This window comes from Callorhinchus milii, unplaced genomic scaffold (assembly GCF_018977255.1).
Source record: "Callorhinchus milii isolate IMCB2004 unplaced genomic scaffold, IMCB_Cmil_1.0 Scaffold1, whole genome shotgun sequence".
Taxonomy (NCBI): domain Eukaryota; kingdom Metazoa; phylum Chordata; class Chondrichthyes; order Chimaeriformes; family Callorhinchidae; genus Callorhinchus; species Callorhinchus milii.
This window is the reverse complement of record NW_024704742.1, coordinates 41346575-41366366: the sequence shown is the minus strand read 5'-3', so window position 1 is coordinate 41366366 and position 19792 is coordinate 41346575. Positions and strand designations below refer to the sequence as shown.

The 19792-nt window shown below is 40.0% G+C and overlaps 1 protein-coding gene across 1 annotated transcript in view; it reads left to right on the top strand.

The window, feature by feature from the left end:
* Positions 1-19792, top strand: part of LOC103175809 (protein FAM184B) — an 83442-nt gene that overhangs the window by 28878 nt on the left and 34772 nt on the right. The window contains 3 exon segments of the mRNA XM_007889027.2: positions 15227-16069; positions 16695-16830; positions 18244-18398. Of these exon segments, the coding sequence (XP_007887218.2) occupies positions 15227-16069; positions 16695-16830; positions 18244-18398 (1134 nt within the window).

Here is a 19792-nt window from a genome sequence, read left to right as displayed (position 1 = left end):
GAACATTGTTCCGTAGATGCTAACTACTCTCTTGTTTTTCACCCAAGGGATTGTTCTTCATTAGTGAGTGGAGCGAATATTGGTTGACTATTTGACAGTGGACGTAAAACAGGCAAACTCAATCCTGTCCTCATCCAGCATCCTTTCCAGCAGGGGGCATGAATACCAGTCGAGAATAAGAACCTTGTCTGATTTTACCCCTCCCAAGCTCAGAGGAAACAGAAACTGATTATCGTAGTGACCAACTCTTGCCTGTATTCTGAAGCGACTGTGGAACAGATATTTGTAACTGATTTACAGTACCGTATTTTGATGTCTTATTTTCTTATTGTGCTGTAATGCTAGAACAAGGATCTTAAGGAATATTTAACATAATTATTACAGCTACTGCCTTGTTTTGAAACTCCAAATGTTTGCTAAGGAAGCAACATGTTGTATATCTTATGAAACCTATTATTTTAACAATACATAAAATACATAGATACATGCATATGTGCACATGGAATTCAGCCCTTAAATGATCTGCCACATAGGAAAAGTAGAGATCATCAAAACAAATACATCACTGCCTAAGAGTCCATAGGTAGTATACAAGTCAAAGCTTTGTGAAGGTAATGATTGTTTAATTAAGTGCCATATCTGAGATCAAAGAGCACTTTACAGATTTAAGAAGTGATGCTTTACTCATTTGCTTCATTTGTCTGGAAACATGCTTATTTGAGGAGCCATTACTCCAGGGCTGTTAACAGTCGCTGGGGACAGAGAGTCTGCTGACTCAGCTCCTGCTAAACCTGCAACCCAAATCCCCAAAGGGATACAATTGTTCTAACTGGACAAGGAACAGGAAACTTGCCAGCCAGTTCCCTCAATGGCAAGCTATGTGATTTTAGTTGGTTAAATAGCAGTACCCTCTGGAGTCTTCAAGTCTTGGTTCTTGCCAACTTGCACCTTTTCCATTACTAGGTATGCAGGATGCAACTTCTTCAGGTTATTTTTTGCTTTCAACACTGGAATTAATTTTCCTGAAACCTAAGTCCTGTTGTAATGCTATCAGTTCTACAGCAATTCCTAATCAAATAGGATACATCTCCCAGGATTTATGCGACAGGTTCCTTAAGGAGGCAGTGGAAGCAGAAAATGTTGTGTGTTTCAAGAACAAATTAGATAGATTTCTGCTAGAAGATAATATCTCAGGATACAGTATATAGTTGGACACGATATGTCAAACGACTGCCAAGATGGTGGAAGACGAACTAGATGGATTTCGCAAATCATTATGTTCTTATATTCTTTAATGCAATGTGTAATTTCAGTAATTTAGGAACATCCCAGGGTGAAAAATGCAATAACCCACTCAGCATGTTCAGGAATGTACTGAGTTTGTTATGAAGCATTGCATTTTTCCACTGATTTTTAAGCACGGTCTGCTGGTGTGAGACCCTCAACTCCCTCCACTTTGCACAATGATTGTGCCAGTTCCAAATTCTTCAGGGCATTCCTCCAGGGAGCAAGTGATCATTCCAATCCAGACACAGCTAAACCAGCTAAAAAAATATTGTTTTGACAACTTCCTTCTGTTAGTCCAGCTAGGATCACCCTATCTATTAGGGATAGGGATAATCTGCTCCTGCTTGTGTGTATTAGGGATTTAGCTTGCAGGGTCAACAGAAGCTGAGTGGGAAGAATCCCTGCTCCCAATAAGATTGTGCAAGGTTACATCAATGCCTAGTCTTTAGGAATAGATGGAAGATGTGATGTTTCATAACAGTTTCTACAACACATTCCATGAGAAGTTCCCATTCTTCAGCCCCCTCCCTTCTCTATGCTGTTATTTGAAGAAGAAAATTCGAAAGAACATTGCAAATAAAGAACCCATGTTGTATAAATAATTCACTACCAGAGAGCATGAGACAAAATAAGGTAAGTCACTACATAACTAGTTTTTAAGGATGTCGGGGTCACTCAATGACTATCACTGAGCATTTAGTGTTTTCAATGTAGTAAGCTAGCTAGGAACATTAAGTCTGATTGTAAAAGTGTTTACAAATATATCAAGAGGAATAGGCTAGTGACGGTAAATGTAGGTCCACTTCAGTCAGAGACGGGAGAAGTTGTAATGGGGGACAAGGACATGGCAGAGTCCCTAAATGGGTACTTTGCATCTGTCTGCACCCTAGAAGACACAACAAGTCTACCAACAATAGAAATGCACCAAAGGGATAAGGAAAGGGATAACTTAGGGAAATTTTCATTAGTAGAGAATTGGTGATTGGGAAACTGTTAGCACTAAAAAGTGACAAATCCCCTGGTCCAGATGGCTTGCATCCCAGGGTTTTAAAAGAGGTAGCTTATGAGATAGTGGAGGCCTTGTGTCTGATCTTCCAAAATTCCTTGGATTCTGGAACAGTCCCCATGGATTGGAAGATCGCAAATGTCACACCACTATTTAAAAAAGGTGGAAAGGAAAAGATGGGGAACTATAAGCCAGTTAGTCTCACATCAGTGATAGGAAACATTTTAGAATCATTAATTAAGGATGTGGTAGTGCAGTATTTAGGGAAGCACAATATAATTAGGCCAAGTCAACATGGCTTTACAAAAGGGAAGTCATGTTTGACAAATCTCATAGAGTTTTTTTAGGATATTTCCAGTAAACTAGATAAGGGTGAATCAGTGGATGTGGTCTATTTGGACTTCCAGAAGGCATTCGATAAGTTGCCACATAAAAGGTTAGTCCAAAAGATAAGGGCCCATGGAATTGGGGGAGCATATTAACGTGGATTGGGGAATGGTTAACGGGTAGGAAACAAAGAGTAGGGATAAACGGGTCCTTTTCAGATTGGCGGGATGTGACTAGTGGAGTGCCACAAGGATCAGTCCTTGGGCCTCAGCTATTTACCATCTACATCAACGATCTAGATGAGGACATCGAAGTTAATATATCTAAATTTGCGGATGACACAAAACTAGGAGGAAGTGTCAACACAGAGGACGACATTAAAAAAATGCAATGAGACATAGATAGGTTAGGTGATTGGGCAGGTAGGTGGCAGATGAAGTATAATGTAGGGAAGTGCGAAGTCATCCACCTAGGTAGCAAAAACAGTAGAGCGGGTTATTTTTTAGAAGGGGAGAGATTGGAATGTGTTCGCGTCCAGAGGGACTTGGGAGTCCTTGTACACCAATCACAGAAAGTTAGTCTGCAGGTGCAGCAGCAATTAGGAAGGCGAACGTTATGTTAGCATTCATTATGAAAGGATTAGAGTATAAGAGTAGGGAAGTCTTGCTGCAACTGTATAGGGCCCTGGTGAGACCACACCTGGAATACTGTGTCCAGTTTTGGTCTCCTCATTTAAGGAAGGATGTACTTGCCTTGGAGGGGGTGCAGCGTAGATTTACTAGGTTAGTACCAGGGATGAAGAGGTTGAGTTACGAGGATACGCTCACCAATTTGGGCCTATATTCTCTAGAATATAGAAGAATTAGAGGGGATCTTATAGAAACCTATAAGATCATCAAAGGGCATGATAGAGTAGATAGTGGGAGATTGTTTCCCCTGGTTGGAGAAACTAAAACCAGGGGTCACAACTGTTAGAATTTACACTTTTTGTATAATGTTAGAATCATAATAGATGTTGCGAACGGGTTAACTTTTAAGTTAAGTGTGTTGTGGGCAGCTGGACTGAAACTCCCTGCACGTACACAAGATAACGGACTGTCTCAAGGACAGTGTGTTTGTGTGTGTGAGGCACGTACACCCCATGAGGTGTTCACGTGAACCCAGCATGATTTCGACCGGGTGATCTAATATCCGCACCATGATTGGATGAACATTGGTATAAGAGTTCCGATAACTTTGTGTACGGGGCCGTCCCGGGTCGCGGAGACAAGGATACGGGAGATGGAGCCGTCCCGGGTCGTGAAGACAAGGATACAGAGATGGAAGACTGAGAGCTGGAAACACTAAGACTGAGGATATCAGATGCAAGATTGAAAGCTGTAAGCAAGAAGACTGAAAGCATGAAGAATCAAGCTTGTGTGCTGGAAAGACACAGTGTTGAACTCTTGAACTCGAGATATCTATAGTGGTGTTATTCTGTTATAAGATCTGTTGATTGTATCGGCCTTTGGTCTGACCCATCGGGATATTGGGGAATAACGAACAAATTATAATAAAACAGTCTGATATCTGGTTAGAGGAATTAGCGTTATTTCCTTGCAGATTTGGCTGATTTTATTTTCTAACACAACCTTAAAATCAGAGGCCAGCCCTTTCGCACTGAGTTGAGGAAGAACTTCTTCACTCAAAGGGTGGTGAATGTATGGAACTCACTACCCCAAAGGGCTGTTGACTCTCAGTCCTTGAACATATTCAAGACTGAGATAGATAGATTTCTTATTGCAAAAGGCATTAAGGGATATGGGGATAAGGCAGGGTCAGGTTATTAGCTGGAGTTAGATTAGAAGATCAGTCATGATTGAATGGCGGGGCAGGCTCGAAGGGCCGAATGGCCTACATGTTATGTAGTATATGCTAGGTAATCTAAATTGAACAGTTGGATTCCAATGGTACAAAGCAATTTGGTCCACCTGCCAGCAATAACTATAAAGCCATTAGGGATATATTTGCTTGTGATGGGCTACCATTCTTTGGAGAGTTGTTCTAATGCAGTACTGTAGTGATTTGTTAAGCACTGAATCATTGCGACATTGTTCAATGTTATGCGTGCCATTGTCGCTTAGTAACTGATTTTTCTTAATCTGCTCCTGCGTGTGTATCAGCAACATATGTAGAAGACAATCAAAATCCTGGTTAGCCAGAGTATTATTTTCCCGTAAGACTCATTTACTGTTGCCATTTGAAATTGTAATGTTTTGCTGATGGTGGTACACGATCTGCTTCAGTAAGTGAAACATCTGCCTGATGGACCTTGCCTACTCTACCTGTCAGATAGTCATCCAATTTATTCATACAATCAAGTACCAACATTTTCAGTCACATTAGCGTGTGCATACTGTATGTATTTGTGTATCTTCATGTATCGTGAGCAAGATCTAGGGAAATCATTCCAGTTATTGTGGCAGAGAGACGATCAGCTGTTCTTATCCCTGCCGTTAGTAATGACAAGCAATGAGGAGATTTGTATGATAGCTCCTAATTACTGCCAATTGTTTATTTCAATCTCTCAAACTCTGAGAGTGACTCCCTTCGACTGAGACAGAGATGTCAAGCAGTCACTGGCCTTTATTGTTAGTAACCATTAGTTGAAAAAATTAAGTTACCAGCGGTTACTGGTAATGAAGTTACCAGCTGTAACTGTGTCCAGTTACCAGAAGTAGGAATGATCCAGTAGATTAGAGACCGGGTTTGAAGTCTAAAATCAATTTTTTTTTGAAAGAATCTGATGTTTGGATAGAACTGTCAGTGAAGACTCTTGTAACATTGCTGAAAGCACACATAACATTCCTCTCCACTCTCCACTGCCTGAAAATCAGCCTTTCCAAACATTTCTGTCCAGGTGCCACATCATCCAATTATGTTCATTAAAAACTTGTTAACAAATCATAATGGATAATTTTTCTCCAGTCTCCTGGTGACATCGCTGAGGACCATATTGTAGGAGTTTCTTTGTGACTATTTTTGTCGTTTTTTTTTACAAGTAATCACTGATAACTGCAATCGCAGAACGAGTCCTGGATAAAATAGCAGTTTTTAGAGGAGCATCGGCACATGAGACACATGAAGCCGTTCCTCTTTGTATTCGTCCTTGTCGAGGCACTCAAAAAAATAAGAAACATGGGAGGCGGGAGAAATACTTTAAAAAAATACTTTCCCCTGTGCTTTCAAAGTGTAGAAAAAAATTTATTTAGTATAAAGTACAATTTTGTGCTGTTGCACAAATAATCCACAAGTAGCATTTTGAGGGAATGCTTTCTGTCAAATCTTTCATCTATACTTTACTAATTTTGTACAAACTTCTTTTGAATGATGCCTTACAGTACGTCCTGTGAGAGTTGGATATAACCAGATAGTGGGGTCTCTGGTAAGGAGTTTTATTCAGATTCCTGTTGACTCTGCTCTGGAAGGATTGTAGATTGTGCTGGATCAGGGTTTCTGTGGATTGACATGACAAACATTAGGTTACTGGAAGGAATCTCTGTTTGTGTAACTCAGACTCCTTATTAAGAAATCCGTGTAAGAAATACCACGCATTAAATTCCATTTGTGTGGTGCTAATATGTACCATCAATAAGTGGAAGAAAAATAAATCCAGTAGGGCAAATATTTTTAGGATTCTAGGCTTCGATCACTCTTTTCTTTGCGCCTTTGGTCCCCAGCTCATTGTCAGACTGTGTCATTGTTCAATGCTCTGAGACATTGCTCCACTTGAAGGGCACTATATAAATGCAAGTTGTTGTTGTTACTGTTCGCTTCTGTGTATCAGTAAGTTTCTCTAGGCAGAGGGCAGACTTTTGTAAACTTAAGCATATGTCTCATCTGGGGCTGGGTAGTCAAGGAGATTGAGATCATTCACAAAGGAACAGCTGCGACCTCATTTGTATAAACTATGTTGGCAAGAGTTACATTGTTCAAATTATACACTGCACCTTCAGGGTCCCTCTGTGATGTTGGTGAACATCAAATGAATAAAGAGCATTTGTTTCCAAAATGAAATTGAACTGAGACAAATTGAGCAATCTTTACATTGCGGAATCATATTTTCTATTTCGTGTGAAGTTAACATATGCTTAATTTTTCAGAAAGTTGTGAATGTATTTCTCTTTCAGGGTGTGCTTTTTTCTCCATGTTAAGATACTTCAGAAAAATTATGTAATTCCCCAAGATATCTAAAGCACTACTTTGAAAATAAGAAAAACATTAGAGCATCTGGCAGATGCTCTAATCTGGGCAGCGAGTCGAGTTGGGAAAAAATATTAAATATTAAAAATATTCAAACATTTTTCTGAACCACTGCATTTGAAGTCACCACCAGTAAGTTATTTTCAATTATTTAAGTTTATCCTCTTCACATTTGGATGTGAGCCATTTGACTAGAACAAATCAAATTCATGGCTTCTGGACCAATAGATTAGGCTAAAGTTTGTAGTGTTGCTTGTGCTAATTAACCAAAGGAATACATTATTAAACACCGCTAACTACCCCAAAATAAAAAAAAGTCAGCTCATTGTGTCCGAGGTAACAATTAAATCCTTTTTTCATATCTCCATAGTTGATTCTCGCAGAATTTACCAAATGTAAACATGACTCTGAAGGAGTGAACCTAAGAGCGGAATCAGATTAGGTGCGGAGATAAACACCAGTGCTGATTTGAAAGGCCAGATGACCTATTTCTGTGCTGTAACAATCTATGATTATTTGATCCTTGACAGATGCCGAAACTCATGATCATGCTTAATAGTATCCAAACCAAGCTGAGATTTCCATGCATCCCACCTACACGTGGAAATCCCAGAGATAGCTTGTTGGAATGGAATGCGCACTCTCTCCCTGGAGCGATACATCCTGTTTACCTAATTCTGGAAAGTATTAGGCGCTGGTTGGCAAGAGCCAAGGCTTGGGGACCCCAGAGGGTGCGTTGGGGTACTGCTGGAGTCTCACCAGCTAAAACTTGCCATCATCTTGCTGTCTGGCAAGTTTTCCCACTGCTTGTTTTGGATATTATTAAAATAATAATGGGACACTGCTGTGTGTAATTGGCTGCCACATTTCTCCCACAAAATAGTCAATTCACATTCTGTGAAGCGCTTTGAGACGTCTCGAAGACGTGATAAGGCACTATATCAAATGCAAGAATTATTGTTATTAAAATATAATACAAATACAATGTTTCCCCATTGTGTTTGTATTATGTGTACTGGAGATAGCACCACTGACACCGACGTGAAAGATTCAGTTGATGAATGATAAAGTATTGTATCAGATCAGTGGACAGGCTTCTATTTGTAGCTTATTAATAAGATAAACTTTCTAGGTTATAAAGTATTCACTTTTTAAAAAAAACAACTGCAATGTTTTAACTGCGAAAATGCAGTTGCGGTCTTCCAAGGATTAAATTAAATTAAGGCTAAAGCTTTTTCTTAAGTTTTGTGAATAATGTTCCTGTGGAAATACAGCATTCTGGTCTCTATGGAGACATAGACCACTGGAAAGGATAACGCAGAAGCTTAAGCTTGCTCTCCTCGTGGGAAGTGAAGGATCAAATGTGCACAATTGCATCATTCACTCTGCCATCATTAATTCACATTGTGAACATCTGACAGTTTGTTTGTGATTTCACTTCAATTGCTACTTGTGTAGCAGGTCCTAATTAGTATTTATTATTATTATCCTTGCATTTGATATCACGCCTTTTTACGGGAAGGACATCTCAAAGCGCTTCACAGGTTTACTGTAAAGTGTAGTGACTGTGTAATTTGTGGGTGATCACCCACTTTATGCTCCTAAGGGACAATTTCACCCACAAAACACAGTCATTGCATCTTACAGAATATTCTGTGAAGGGTTTTGGGACATACTCCCATTATAAAAGGTGCTATACCAAATGTAAGGATTATTATTATTGTTATTATTATTAATAATTACTAACCCAAAAATCAAATCCTTTGTTTCAGCTTGCATCTCAATAACATATATGATTTCAGTAAACATGGCCTGAAAGATTATTACTGCTGTCAAATATCATGATTTACATTCTTCTCATGTCAAATACTGCACTTCCTCACCATCACTTTCGATCCAATTAATGAGTTATTTCCAGCAAAATTTGATCTTGAATCGCTAATTTTATTGCCTTAATTTAGTTGTGTAATTCATACCTCACTGAGGAAAACACAAGGTATCAGCATTCGAACACGGCAGATCTAAAGTTATCTTATTCTTGTTTTTTTTTTAAAAAGTCTCAAATAATATTACAAGCTTCAGACGCTGTCTCCAAAATCACTTTACTAAAACTTGGTATAAATGTATATTGTGTGTAAATGGCACGCTTACATTTGAGAAATACACACCGGTGTTATCGTGGACCAGTTGCTAGCATTCTGCTCTTTGTTTCAGATGGTTGTGAGTTCTGTGTCTTCATTTGGATATGAGCTCACAATCTCGCTTGACACTTCTGTCCAATATTGAGGGAGGTGTGTACTGCAGAACCAGAAGTGCTATACATTGGAAGGAATGTTCAACCAAGGTCCCGTCTAGCTGTTCAATTGGACATTAATGTCCTATGATACTATTCAAAAAGAGAAGAATTTTTTTTCTGATCTCCTGCCTAACAATATTCCAGATTGGCTTTAAATGCTGTGCCCAAAATTCCTGCCGCATTTGTCTACAAAAAAACGTATTGCACTTGAACGTAATTACTTGTGAAGTGCTTTAAAATGTTTTGGCTTGATCAGGTGCTATATGAATGCAAATCCCTTCTCTCTGTAAATAAATAATTACAAGTTGTTGTTTCTGTCAGTGATTATCCTCATTGGAGGATGTAAGCAGAATCTTCTTGGAGCTGAACTGGCTCAATGTGAGTGCTTGGCAACAAAATGTCAAAATTGAGCCCATCTTCTGTGGCAGTCTCTGTGCTCCAGTTCATGCCCAGATGCACTAAGGCACTGATGATGACAGACCAGCCAGCCTTGGTCAAGTAGTTGGAAGCTTGTCAGACATTTCACCAATTTGCGCCTAATACTAGTCTCCTGAGTTTTCCTGTTTGCTGTATTTCTGTAGTAGCTACTAAAATTACAAGGTCAATAATTTGTCAGCAATAGTTGACATTATGTTGGATAACATCCGAGACTTCAGTCCATTTGTATCAAGTCTTGTATGTACTTTGACTGCGAATAAGGATCAAATCCAAATTGCCAGTCCATTTTGATTGAAGGAGGAATTATTGAATTCACGACAGTAAATAAATAAGTGTTTGTACAGTAATCCTGAATCCATCCAATCAGACAAGCAAATGTAAACATTTGATACATACTCATGCGAGGGTTAACTCTACACAATTCAATGTGCCCACTGAGCATAGTAAATTCTTAGTAGCTGATACAGAAATACAGCACAACAGGAAGATTCGAGAGAATATGGTTACAATATACTGGCAATGGTTGTAGAGTCACACTGCCTTAAAGGGCAGAAGGAAGATCTGGAGCAACATCCTTAATAATGATAGACTGGCAGGGAATATCAGGCAACTACCTATCTAGGCAGTGAGGATGCTCTAATAGAACTGGGACATGGTTCACTGAACATTATTAATAGACAGGAAGTTTCAGCACAGGACAGTGGGGGGATAAGTGAGCTGACATACACTTACAATGACTTAATGTTACTAGTTCTTATTAGTTCTTCACAAAGATATTGACTGTACGATGAATGAGCTGTGAGTCCAGCTTGATGGGTTTTCTGTTTAATGTCTACTTATTAACACCAGTGTTATCAAAAGGTTTTTGAAAATGGGACAATATTGCGAAGAACAAATGTTCTTTCAGTGAACCTATGACGGGTTACTGTGTTACTCTGAATGCCGGAGACAGTACAGTATGATGGATGAATTGTGCAAGTTGAACTTAGTGAGCTAATTGTCTGTATCTGAAATCATCTTCAAATAGATGAATAACATGGTTCAAATTGGTAAACAAAGGCAAAGTTGCTTCTTGTTTTGGAGATAAAATGACCTTGTAGACTTGCTTTTTTGTGCTTGAAACAGCAGGCCTTCTGCCACTCTGCCCCCACACTCTGGAACTCCATCCCGCAGTCCCTCTGCCTCCCCCCCCCCCCCCCCCCCCCCCGTGTCTCCTTCAAGACCCATCTCAAGACCCTCCTCTTCGACCGTGCTTTCGATCTTGCTTCCCCCCCGCCCTCCACCCTCCCCAACCCCGACCCCCAGCTCGGTTCCGAAACACTGACTATCCAGCACCTTGGGACGTTCTCCCAATGTGAAAGGCGCTATACAAATGCAATTTTGTTGTTGTTGTTATCTGATCAATTTTATATTGTAAGGACTTACAAGAATTTCTAGAATGTGAGTAGTTACGTGTTAAGCAAAGTGACAAGTTGCTTATTAACATTTTGCATAGGAAGCGGCCGGAATATTCATAGCATGGGGACTTACGTAATAGCGCCAAATTAAGCCAGGATCAAGTTATCCAGAGTTTACTGTAGTTATTCTTATACAGTAACAATTTTAGAAAGGGATACCTCGATTTAAAATACTGTTCAGCAAGCTACATAGGAAATTAACTGCAAGAAGGGTAATATTTTGTTTGTCATGCTAAGTGATAAGCGGTCATGCATAGATCATTGCTGCTTTGTTATACAGTAGAAGTCTGGGTGTGTTGGCATATGGGGATATCAATGCTCTGTTAGTCTAGTGGCTCTCGGCACTGACGACAGCTGTAACATGGCTCTATATCGGATGCACAGTCATGTATGTGAGAATGTTGTCCCCAACAGCTGCTTTACCATTTCAAGTTACACTTTTTTATTCTGCTCTTTCCTCTCTGCAGGAAGGAGCTTAAAATACCTTGCAGTATAGTTGCAATAATAATCTACTGAACATCATTGGTGATTCACATGAAGATGAGATTTTTGTCAAATAGCATTAATTTGGCATTTACCTTAACTTTGCTTTGCATACCATTAGAAGTCTGGAACCTCTGAACAGTGGGAAACTTGCAAACTTTCTGTAATTTCCCTCGTTTCATTTAACATGCCTTGCGAGTTTCATTATCACTTCTCAGCCTGGTCAATAGACGGAGCCCTGCTTGAGTCTCGCTTCCTTGCATCTGATCGTGGAACAGATTGACAGCAGTGAGGGACACGGGTACAGGAGCTCAGACCACCAACTGGTGCTGCCATATGGTTAAATGATTGAAGAGCTTTTAATCCCATTTGTCAATATACAGCAGCAGGATAAGGGAGGACAACTTCATTGATGTGAAGGACACTTTCAGGACAGGCACGGGGAGGTAATTAATGGCTGGAATGGATTGCCAGGAAGAGTGTTGCAGGCCAGGACACTGGACTCATACAAGGAACAGCTTGGTACTATATTAGGAAGATGGTCATATGGGTATTCTGGAAGGGTGAGATGAAAACAAAGCTGAACTCCTGTACCTGTGTTCCTAACTGCTGCCAAGCTATTCGATGATCAGATGCCAGTAAGCAACACTCAAGCAGGGCTTCATCTGTTGACCAGGCTGAGGTGATAATGTAACTCATGTCGTTCCTCTGTGTTTCATTAGGCAAAAATTTCCCAAACCACTTTTGCCTGACTATAGAATCATGAAAAGTGGCAAGCAACTAGCATTGGATGGGAGATGCTTTTATCTCCTTTTATTAATCAGATAATACATTTGTACATAGTAATGATAATAGATATTGTTCTTAAGCTTCAGATAATTTTTTACGATCTGAAAAATACATCTTCAATTGAATAATACATAGTCTTCACGACTAGCTAAATCAAATGCAAGGCAGACACTATATTAAATCAGACACTATATCAAATGCAAGGATTATTGATAAAGTACAATATACATTGATTTTTCATTGGATTCTTTCATAAGGGATTTGTTCTGGCATGTTAATGTACATCAAACATGCCCACTTAAAGAAAATCTACTCCAAAAGTAGGTTGCCTAAAATTCATCTGTGAGGCAGTGTGCCATACTATCATACTGACAGCCAGGTGTTTTCTGGTTCAGTTGATAGTTCTCTTGATTCTGTCTCAGAAGATTTTGGGTTCAAGCCCCATGTCATGAATTGGAGCTTACAGTCCAGTTTGACACCTCAATGCATTGTTGGGGCAGCATTGCATTGTCAGGAGTGCCGTCATTTGGATGAGATGTTAAACCTGTTTAGGTGGACATGAAAAACTATTCAACTATTTGAAAAGAGAAGTGGATTTCTCCCAATCATTGGGAGCAGGAATTCTTCCCACTCTGCTCCTGTTACCCATGCAAGCTAAAGCCCTAATAGGTAGGGTGGTGTAGCTGGATGAGCAGTTGGATAGCTTAATAGACAGTGCTCCCAATAGCAAGCCATGCTGTTTTAGCTTGTTAAACAACAGGAGTACCTCAACGCACACTCTGGGGTCTCCAAACCTTGTCTCTTGTCAGCTGTGCCTAAGGCTCCAGATTTATATAACTGGGATGTATCTCTTCAAAGAGAGAGTGAACATTCCATTCCAATACAGGGAAGTTTCCATGTGTTAGTGGTATATGGAACGCTCAATCCAGCCTAGACATTTTTAAATATGGAGATGCATGTGTCAGACACCCAGCTGCACAAAACAAAATGCTACTGCTTCTAATGTACATCTTGATCAGCTTATTGTTCATGTTGGTTATTGGCAGGTTTATGTTTACTCAGTCACAAACATTGCCAATGATTCTCCAAAGGTCATCGGTGGATGAGAACTGAGATTTTCTGTCTTAGCTCGCACCGCTGTCCCTATAATTGCCACTCTTCAGGGATTTGTACTTTAGGTGCAAATTTAATTTGTGCAGTCTTTCCATGGTACAAAATTCTCTTGTTCAGTTGAATCCTGCGAAATCGTATTCTTAATTGTAACATACATTGAAATTAATGAACAGCAGACTGATTCATTTGGAAAGTAGCAGATTTAGCAAGGTGACAAAGTACTCTATTTATTGTCATGTTGCTAAATCATTATAATTTCTAGCACTCATTCAATCATTGAAATGTATTCTTTGCAACCAATAAATAACAATATGGCCACCCAATATAAAATTTTATGAGGTGTGAAACTACCAGTTTAATCCTTTGAAGTGCACTACTACACAAAAAAAGTTTGTTGATCATTTGAAAGTAACAAAATATAACCTTGGGACCTTTTAAGGATGAACAACATTATATTGTAGATAAACTATAAATTCCCATATATGAGGAAGGCAGACAATTGGGACAAGGATAAACAAGGGTCCACTGTTCAATCCTCAACAGAGAAATGGCACAGCAAGTTATATCCGGTTTGTTTGTATTGTAGAATTTTCCTGCAATCAGCTACGGTTTGATTCTTTATAAATTTGCAGCACTGATCATCGTGATCGTTAATCTTTCCATGTGAAGTCACCACAATTAATTGGATATATAATACCAGCAGCTGCTTACAGCAGGATGGAGCTCGCACCGGATTAAATTAAATCACCCTATTAGATTAGTGGTGTATATCATCAAAGGTAATAGCACCTGGCATCATTTCAAGGAAATAATAACAATAAAAATAGTAATCCTTACATTTGATATAGTGCCTTATCATGTCGTTGAAAATGTATCAAAGCACATCACAGGATTTATTGTAGAATGTTGTGACTTTATAATGAAAGTGAAAGTAATCCAATCTCGGGATCCACACCAGGCTTGTAATTGCTTGAGGTTTGTTCTTGTAGTTTATAATAATAATAATAATACTTGCATTTGATATAGCGCTTTTCACGTCGGGAGGACGTCCCAAAGCACTTCACAGAACACAGTAAAGTGAATTGACTGTATACTTGTGGGCGAACGCGGCAGCCAATTGCGCACAGCAATGTCCCACAAACAGTCGTAGATTGAAAATGACCAATTTAATTATTGTTTTTTGTTTTTTTGGAGGGATTATTATTAGGCTCTGTGTGGAGTAAGGAAACTTGCCCAAGGTTTCGCCCTCTGCCTGGAATTGAACTCAGGTCTCTCGCTTGCAAAGCGAGTGCTCTAACCACCGAGCTACAGGACTCCAGGCTGGCTCATCAGCAGTGCCCTGGAATACTGTAGACCCGCCCGGCTCAGGAACTGGACTACTGAGACCACCACAGAGGGTTGGCTCGATTCCAACATTCCATTGCCAGTCATGTCACCTTGGAGCCAGTTCAACTCCCAGGAGACCCACTTACCTCCTTTTCAAGGAGGATAATCACCAGTTAGTTGTTCAACGTCCAATGAGCTCTCACTAGGTGGATGGTAGGTATAAGAAACTTCCCGCAAACTTCCCGGTGGGCAAAGCATCTCAGCATGAAATGGGTGGAGAGCATCGCCACTGTCCTTCCTGTCCACAGTTCAGGCACACAACCCTTCTCATTGAGTGACAACATCAAAACAACATCGACCCAAGTTAATCTGGGATGCTACCCTGTGTGAGGTGCGCTATATAAATACAAGTTGTTGTTGTCGTTATTATTATTGTAATCATTTCCTCTGATGTCTCAATAGGTTGTGTATGCACTCAATACCAAAAGTGATGAGCATGAGGCTTCCCTACAGGCTCTTAAGGAAGCTCACCAGGAGGAGATCCAGAAAATTTTTTCTGAAACAAGAGGAAAGATTTTACAATACAAGAGCAGAATGGGAGAAGAGATGGACATGCGGCATCAGATCCAGAGCCTCGAAGAGGCCCTGGAGAAGCACAAGAAACTCAAAGACGACATCTTGACTAATTTTGAGATGTACAAACAGCAGGTTGAGGAGCGGGAAAAGAACATGGAGCGAGACCACGCGGAGAAAATCATGGCTCTATCCAGGGAGATGTTTGACATCAAGAAGGAGTTTGAGAACAACTTGCAGCACTTCATGGAAATACAGCGCAGGTTAGAACAGGATAAGCAGTCAGCAATAACAGAGATTGTTAAAATAAACCAAGAGTCAGAGAGCCTGCAGGAAAAATGTAAGGCACTAAGGGGCAGTTTCGACGAAAGGTATAAATTGGAAGAAAAGCACAAAATGGAAATTCTGGATTTAAATCAAGAGATGGAATGCCTCAAATCCGAGAAAAAGAAACTAACAATGGATTTTGAGAAAAAAGTGAATAAGCTACAGTCTTCTCATCAAAAAGAGCTGGAAGCTCTGAAAAAAGCTCTGCAGCAGTCAGTGACCGAGACGCTGAAACAATGGCAAATTGAACAGAAAAAGAACCTCCACACACAAGAGACGACCTTACAGATAAAACTGCAGAAACTGGAGAATGACCTTGATGCTAAAGGCCAGAAGATGAAGGAATCCAGAAACCAGTGTCAGAGACTGCAGGAGCTGCTCAACACTGCGGAGCTCAGAGTACAGGTAAGGTGCACAACTAGAGCTTTCTACATCTCAAAGCACAGTATCCAGCCACTATGTCAGTGTCATTCATGATCAACTAGTTTACATGACGTGATTCTTTTGTAGCGTTTTTCTGATCTAGAAATAATCATCATCTAAATTTTTGCATTTAAGATTGTGCAGAATTTTGGGAAGTTCTCAAATGTCGTCTTCATTTGGAAGACTGGCAACAAGTGTCAATCATCCCCAACATCATCTTCGGCACAATGGTTGGACCCAAAGCCAGTTCCAAAGTTTTTGGTGTTGCCATCTTGCTTTGACCCCAGTGGTAACATTTGTAGCCTGTATCCTGTGAAATGGCACTCAAATATCATGCAGCGAGTGACAGCAATTAAGTCCACTAGCGGAAAACTAAGATTAAAAAAAAGTTCATATGCTCTTTACCTTGTGCTTTCATTGTGCACAAGTACAGGTGAGATAGTATTCGTTTAGGAAATAACATTGTGGGATATAGTACACAGGTAGTTTGGGACATATGTGCATGTAACCGCCAGAAAGGTGGAAGGCGAACTAGATGGACCTTGGTCTTTTTTCACCTAGCATTTCTTATGTTCTCATGTTAATTTTTTTTAATATGGGTATTCAGGATCTGGAAAAACAGCTTCAAAAGACAGAGAAGAAATCTGCAACATCAAACACAAACCTGAAAAGGATGGATGATGAAATACAAGTCTTGAAAGAGAAGCTTTTGGAACAAGAGGCTGAAATACTGCATAAAGCAGGTACAACGCCATTGTTAATGCTACACAGAACAAGTCAAGAAGGTGAATTAGTAACTACAGTACTCTAAATAGGACTGCTATTATTATTTAAAGTATCTCACTCTATCACTACAGAAAAACTCTGCGCATAATGACCCCACTCTGTGCTCTCAGATGATTTATTTATAAGATTGTACAGTACATGCACACTAAAATCTTGCATTTTCTTAACTTTCTAATAATAATCCTTGCATTTGATGTAGCACCTTATGACGTCTTCGAGACGTCACAAAGAGCTTCACAGAATATACTGTAAAGTGAATTGATTGTAAATTTTGTGGGCAAAACGTGGCAGCCAATTGCACACAGCAGTGTCCCACAAACAGTCGTAGATTGAAGTGACCAAATTATGACTATTATTATTTTTCTCAAGGAATTATTACCCCCGAAAAAGCGATCCACCAATCGACTAACAACCGGGTTCCTACTTACTGCTAGTAATAGAGGCGTGTGGACTAAGAAAACTTACCCAACATTTCGCCCTGCCAGGAATCAAACCCAGTCTCTCGCTTGTGAGGCGAGTGCTTTAGCCACTGAGCTACAGGACAACAGCACACAATTCCAAGGCACAATTGTGGTATAATGGCACACAATTCCAAGATACACATGATACGATAGATATCAGCAAACACCACAAGGGAAGAGGTACGAAAGGGTCACATATCTTGGTTATAATAATAATCCTTGCATTTGATATAATTCCTCTTCCCATCAGTGGCAGAGACCTAAGGTTTGTGGATTTCTCACAATCCACAGAAACAAGAGCGAGTCAGATATCCAGAAGCTTGATCTCACACAGGCTCTTCAGAGCCAACAACAACAACTTGCATTTATATAGCACCCTTCATGTGCCTGTAAGAGATCTAAGAGATCTTCAGCCAGTTTCAGGGCTGAATGCAACATGCACAGCCTTGTGCACTTTACTCCAGAAATGGGGAATGACTGGTCAGAATGTTTGCCTGAGTGAAGAAATTGTAAACTCTTTCTACTTGGGTCACGTAATGGAACATCTGAATTGCTGTGGTTTTCGCTGGTGTTCACATCTGATCCCACATGTTTGAGTTGCATGTATGGTTATGTGTATAAAAACATCAATGAGCCAACCGATACCTGGGTAATATTAATGCATCTGAGCAAATATGTGTCTCATCAATCTTCCTAACTATTAGAAAATACAAGCATTTTTTAGAGCCAATGGGACATACGAAAGTGAAACGTGTTTATTGTGATTTTCTTTTTACATTAAATATGTCAAATACACTGATACTTTCGTGGGAGAAATGTGCTCATTGCTGCTTGCTCCTCAGCACTGTGATAATTTTGACTTGTTACAGCTCTTCCAGTTGTTTCATTGCCTCCCTTTCTCATGTACAGATGAAATAAAGGCTCTCTCCACTTCTGAACAAAAGGCTTTGGCAGGGGTGGAGGAGTTAAAGAATCGGCTATCAGAAATACGGCAGCAGTTATCAGTCAGGGACCAGAAGCGAAATAAAGATGACGAGCCTGAACACAGCCAGCAGCTGAAGCAGGTATAATCCAGACAACAACAACTTGTATTTACAGGGCAGCATCTTGGAGCACTTAGCAGTGATGGAGCCGAGCCATGGGGAGGGAGGAGGTGACCACAGGCATGGTCGAAGAGAAAGGTCTTCAATTGTTATCTAAAAGTGGGGAAGGAGGGGCAAGGCGGAGGGACCAAAATAATTGGCATGAAAAGTTTGATGTAGAGTAATAGAATAATAATAATAATAATCCTTGCATTTGATATAGCGCTTTTCACGTCTTCTAGACATCCCAAAGCGCTTCACAGAATATATTGTAAAGTGAATTGACTGTATATTTGTGGGCGAACGCGGCAGCCAATTGCGCACATCAGTGTCCCACAAACAGTCGGGGATTGAAAATGACCAATTTATTATTGTTTTTGGTTTTGGAGGGATTATTATTATGTGTGTGGAGTAAGGAAACTTGCCCAAGGTTTCGCCCTGCCTGGAATTGAACTCAGGTCTCTCGCTTGCAAAGTGAGTGCTCTAACCACTGAGCTACAGGACTCGCATTAATAATAATCCTCACATTTGATGTAGAGCATTCCCATCAGGAGGACATCTCAAAACACTTCAAATGATTTATTCTGTAAAGTGTAGTGGCTGTATTTTCTAAACGAATGCAGCAGCTAATTCCACAATCATCCATGAGGTGAATGAACAATTTTATCTAGAAGATTGTTGGCCAGGACACTGGAAGAAACTCCCTTCTGTATTTGAATAGTGCCACGGGATGTTTAACATCCAGCAGAATAGGCAGACAGAACTTTTGTTTAACATTTCATCCAACCAACAGCAATTCCAGCAATGCAGTACACCCAGGCGTTGAGTGTCAGCCTAGACTAAATGAGTTCAAATTCCCGCCATTGGGCTTGAACTCTCAACTTTCTAACTCTAAGACAAGAGTTATCAATGAGCCAGAATGACACCACTGAGCCAGGCTAACACACATAATTATATTCTTAATGTTTGCTTAATTTTGTGTGCAATGGTCTGTATGATGCTGAGTACATGAGCAAACCATAACTTTCTTGATGTGTATGGATAGCCATCACCTTGAGTTGGAAGTAATGGGTAACTTGCCTTTCTACCATGTCGGTAAATAGAAGAGAAAACAGCAACAGCGTTGGTGCTGCAATGATGTAATCGTAGCACGTATTGTAGGCTGCTTTGCGGAAAAATATTCATTTATAAATGTGTGAATGAAGATCCAACACACCAGTGGTAGGAATGTGATGCAGAATCTGTGCTGCAGTGTAAACTTCGTCTGTCAACCTGTATCACAGCATGATAACTGAAATCACAAAGCAGATGCTTCCCTGAGGCTGGCAAAGATTGATCGTTTCTAAACACTTCTCCATTGAGTCGAGATAGAGATT